Below are 4,863 nucleotides of genomic sequence, written 5' to 3' on the forward strand. Positions count from 1 at the left end.
TGTCTAAGCACTATCGCTGTGCTAACCTACCTCCCTGCTCTGCTTTAGAATATCTGCACCTCAGGAAACGTAATATAGAATGTCTTTCTTCAGTTAAAGTTATGATTCATCTGTTAACATAATTCTGAATTTTTCACTCCCAAGCTATTCTTTAGAAATTTGTAGTCTTATGTCTTGTCTCTTTGTATTCTTCTAATACCAATGATAGTGTGCCTTACATAATGAATGATTTCAACTATATTTATCTTAAAACTCAAACTATTAAGAGCAGTGGAATATTTTTCCCATTCTTTACAATAACTCCAGATATTTGTGAGTCAATACTTAAAAGATTATTGTAGGGTTATGAGAGATGTGAGTAGATAGTAAGATAGTAAAATTTTAAAATGTTTTGGAAATAGACTATATTAAAATGGGAAAATTAGCAGGTTGGACTATAGGAAAAGGGGAAAAGTTCCAGTAAAGGAGAAAAACTAAATCATAATAGTGAAAGAAGCAGAGGTTGGCACTTACATAGTTCTTACTTACTTTGAGCCAGTTTTTTTTTTCTCACTTTATCTACAGAGATACCATGAGTATATTTAAAATGACTTTCTCTAGCTGGTATATAGTGGAACTAGGATTTGAACTCAAGACATCTGAATCTAGCACCTGTGTTCCTGGCCAGGAAATGTAATGTTTTCCTAGAGTAATAGCCATCCCAGATATAATATCAAGATTGCAAAATGTAAACTGACAGAGGTTTAAAAATTCACAGAAAAGCAATTTTTCATGAAAAAATGTAGTAAAACTGTAAAATGGGTTATGATAAAAATATATGCACATAATAAAATATAATTATTTACTATTATCCAAGTGAGATAATAAGATAATGTCAGAAAATAACTTGTGTTTGTCTGCATGTTCATCAGCTATTTTGCAGTAAAACTGGGCAGCCCAGGTGGCTCTGTGGTTTGGCGTCGCCCTCTGCCCAGGGCCTGATCCTGGAGACCCTGGATCGAGTCCCACTTCGGGTTCCCTGCATGGAGCCTGTTTCTCCCTCTGCCTACTTCTCTACTTCTGTGTCTCTCATGAATAAATAAGTAAAAATCTTTTAATAAATGCAATAAAACTATTAAATGTGGTTTATGACAAAAAGGTATATGCACATAATAAAATATAATTATTTACTATTATCCCAGTGAGGTAATAAGATAATGTCACAAAATAACTTGTGTTTGCATGTTCATCAGTTTTTTTGGAATATCATCAACCTTGAAATATTGGCCATACTTGTATGTACAAAAGAGGACACATATATGAGTATACTAATAGAATATTGTAAAAGGACACATAAAAACAGAAGGAGTCATTTCTGGAGAATACAATTATAGATTCAATAATTTTGAGACAAATTGCAATTTTCTTCTCTCATTCTGCTGTGTACTTTGAAGAATTAATGATATTATGAATTATTTGACAATAAAAATATAGTTAAGTGAACACAAATTATTGAAAAACCTTTTAATAAGTATCAATAGCAATGACAATCTCTAGCACTTGTGACAGCAATACTATACTTGAGAAATTGCTCTAAATTGTTATTTGTGTGAGTGAAAATTGGAAGCAACATCAATATCTCGATGGACAAACGGTTAAATAAATGCCACTTAGAAAAATTTTACAATGTCAGTAAGTAATTAAACAATTAAGCCATGGAAAGTATAGTGCATGGGAGAAACTGCTATAATAATTCCAAGTCAAAATCAGAACACAAAATGATATACAATGATATCAATGACAAAGTATAGATGCTACAGACAAGAATTCGAAACAGAAAAATCATAACATAGTATATTGAATAGTGGAATTTTCTTCAAATGATATTTTTAGAAACAAGGCAATTCAGGGTAAAAAGAAACATATGAGTTAAAACCCTATTTAGTTTATAGACATCTTTAGTAATTTTATACCAAATTGAATTCATATGCAGAGATGCTCAATGAGTTCAATTTAAGAGAATAGTAGAGGGTAAACAGCAATTTCCCTCAATTATGACAAATCTCAAAATTCCTCAGACCGTTGTTATCTACTGACCATCAGTGAAGGTGATATTGAGCACAAGAGACATAAGTAAAGACTTTTTAGATTTTTGTAAACCATATTTCAAACAAGATACTGATAGGCTCAGGAATGAAGATGTCAGGGACCCAAAAATGAGAGAACTCAATGAAGATATTTTCTTCAGATGGGCTTCTCCAACAATATGAGTGGTTAATAATATTGGAATACTGTTTTCCAGATTTCAAAGCATATAGATAAAATGCATAATAAATTAACTTGGTATATGTATATGTGAGCATAAATAATTTTCTTTTTAATTCAAGGGAAAATCAAGATAAGGTAGGGCAAGATTTTGATATAATTTTTCAGATGAAGGCCAAATTTCAAGGCAGTTAAGGCACCTGACCAAGGAAAGAACAAGTTTTGCCACTTTCAGTCTTGGTAGGAATAAAAAATTTTAAAGGATATTGACTTTTTATTCTCCAAATGCAAAGGCTTTGATCAAATTGGGTTAGTTTCTGAATCAATGGAGAGATCTGGGAGAGGCTGGGACTTCTGCAGATTTACAAAGATTCATAGGGATTAAAGGAAGTTAGAGGTAACATGGAGCAAAAAGAAGGAATTCAGAGGTCAGCTCAATGATTTCTCTGAAATGTCATTTCTTTTCTTCTTTTTTGCAGATTAAGGTCTTATCAAGTTCACCTTACCTATAGACACTACTATGGCAATGAACAGCAGTGTGAATGAATTCATTCTGTTTGGCTTGACACAGGATCCAAGAAAACAGAAAGCAATATTTGGGGTCTTCTTGATGTTTTACCTTGCCACACTGTTGGGAAACTTTCTCATTGTAGTGACTATTAAAAGAAGCAGGACCCTTGGGAGTCCCATGTACTTCTTCCTATTTTACCTGTCCTTTGCTGATGCCTGCTTTTCTACAACCACAGCTCCCAGGTTGATTGTGGATGCCCTTTCTCAGCAGAAGACCATTTCCTACAATGAGTGCATGACTCAGGTCTTTGCAGTCCACTTCTTTGGATGCATGGAAATCTTCGTGCTGATCCTGATGGCTTTTGATCGCTATGTAGCTATTTGTAAGCCCTTGCGTTACACAACCATCATGAACAGACATGTCTGCAGTGTGCTGGTGATTCTGGGTTGGGTGGGATCCTGTATCCACTCTTCAGCACAAATTGTCCTGGCTTTGAGATTGCCTTTCTGTGGTCCCAACGTGATTGATCACTATTTCTGTGACTTGCAGCCCTTGTTGAAACTTGCTTGCATGGACACTTATGTAATAAATTTGCTAGTTGTTTCTAACAGTGGAGCCATATGCACGGTGAGTTTCACAATCTTGCTTATCTCCTATGTTATCATCTTGTACTCTCTGAGAAACCACAGTGCAGAAGGAAGGCGAAAAGCCCTTTCGACCTGCACCTCCCATTTTATTGTGGTTGTCCTATTTTTTGGCCCATGTATATTCATATATACACGCCCAGCAACCACATTTCCAGTAGACAAGGTGGTGGCTGTGTTTTATACCATTGGGACACCCTTGCTGAACCCTCTGATCTATACACTGAGAAATACAGAAGTGAAAATTGCCATGAAAAAGTTATGGTGTAGCAAAGTATGACTTCTGTTGATACATGATAATCAGGGATCCTAATGTATATTTCCTTAACAGTTTGTTTTTCCTTCATGGACAGGAGAGATATAATATTATCCTTGGGGAAATAAAAGCAATTAATAGATTTAATCATAGTTTTGTGTATTTAATTGCATTAAAATTAATAAATAGAATAAATATATAGACTCCTTATTCTGAGAGGATTGCATTAGAATAGGATTACATATAGCCCATAACCATTTTGAAGAAATTATCATGGCCCTTAGTTGAATGGTATTGACATCTGTTCACCTTCACATGATAATTTAGCTTCCTGGACCAATTTGCTTTCAGAAAGAAATGTACTGACTAGTGAGAGAATGATGTGTGGGTATATGCATACACCAATTCTTTGGCTAGATTTTATTCTAGTCTATGAATGTTGTCATGGAACTAATCCGTTTGGAACTGGAAATTAGTGTAGGTGACTATCTTGACAACTTGGGATTTGGAGAAGTCATTCTAAGAGAATTCTGCTCCGGAATCTGTGCCCAAGGTTGCTTCACTGGGGAATATACATAGAGGGATCCTCAACCTCTAAGAAAAGCTGGAAATCTCAGTGAAAACCTGGTCTGTCACTGGAAAACCTCTCAAAGTTCTGTAAGTAATGACAGAAGGAGAGTCCCATACTTGGCAGGGATAGGTGGGATCAGTCCATCAGTGCCTCTTGGAGAATCCTTTCCATTCCTCTTCACATGAGAGAAAGAAGAGGCAGTGAGGGAGTTTAGCAGGAGGAATGTGCAGGAGGAAACACATAGAAGGGAGCATATAGGGGAAAAGGAAGGCTAGAGTACAATGTAAGGCAAAGACCAAGATAAAGGGAAAGGAAAGTGGGAACTTTGTCCAAGTTGGAGAGCAGAAGCTTTGCCCTTCTTATATTTTGAAAATCACTTCTGGATGTATGAGTATTTGCAGGGAAAAATTAATTTTCCCAATATCTCTATATTATTGACTTAGTGTAGCTTCCTTGACTGACATGTTTGTTCAGTATCAGAAAAAAGATTTTTTTTTGGTTCCTAATAGCCCTGAAAAATCAAAATTCAGATTATTTGGGAGAACTCATGATTGAAAAGTCAGTTTTAATGCTATTTAATTTTGGTATTTTGTTTTATATGAGAATATTTTAAATTTTGTGTTTTCACTTTGAAGAT

The 4,863-nt window shown here is 35.1% G+C and overlaps 1 protein-coding gene across 1 annotated transcript; it reads left to right on the plus strand.

Annotated features, from left to right (window-relative positions):
- The first annotated feature begins 2,764 nt into the window (after nucleotides 1–2,764).
- LOC144293263 (olfactory receptor 4C11-like) lies at nucleotides 2,765–3,679 on the plus strand. Its single transcript, XM_077864350.1, has one exon. The coding sequence runs from the start codon at nucleotides 2,765–2,767 to the stop codon at nucleotides 3,677–3,679; it is 915 nt and encodes a 304-aa protein (XP_077720476.1).
- Nucleotides 3,680–4,863: the final 1,184 nt, after the last annotated feature.

Source organism: Canis aureus, chromosome 21 (genome assembly GCF_053574225.1).
Source record: "Canis aureus isolate CA01 chromosome 21, VMU_Caureus_v.1.0, whole genome shotgun sequence".
NCBI lineage: Eukaryota > Metazoa > Chordata > Mammalia > Carnivora > Canidae > Canis > Canis aureus.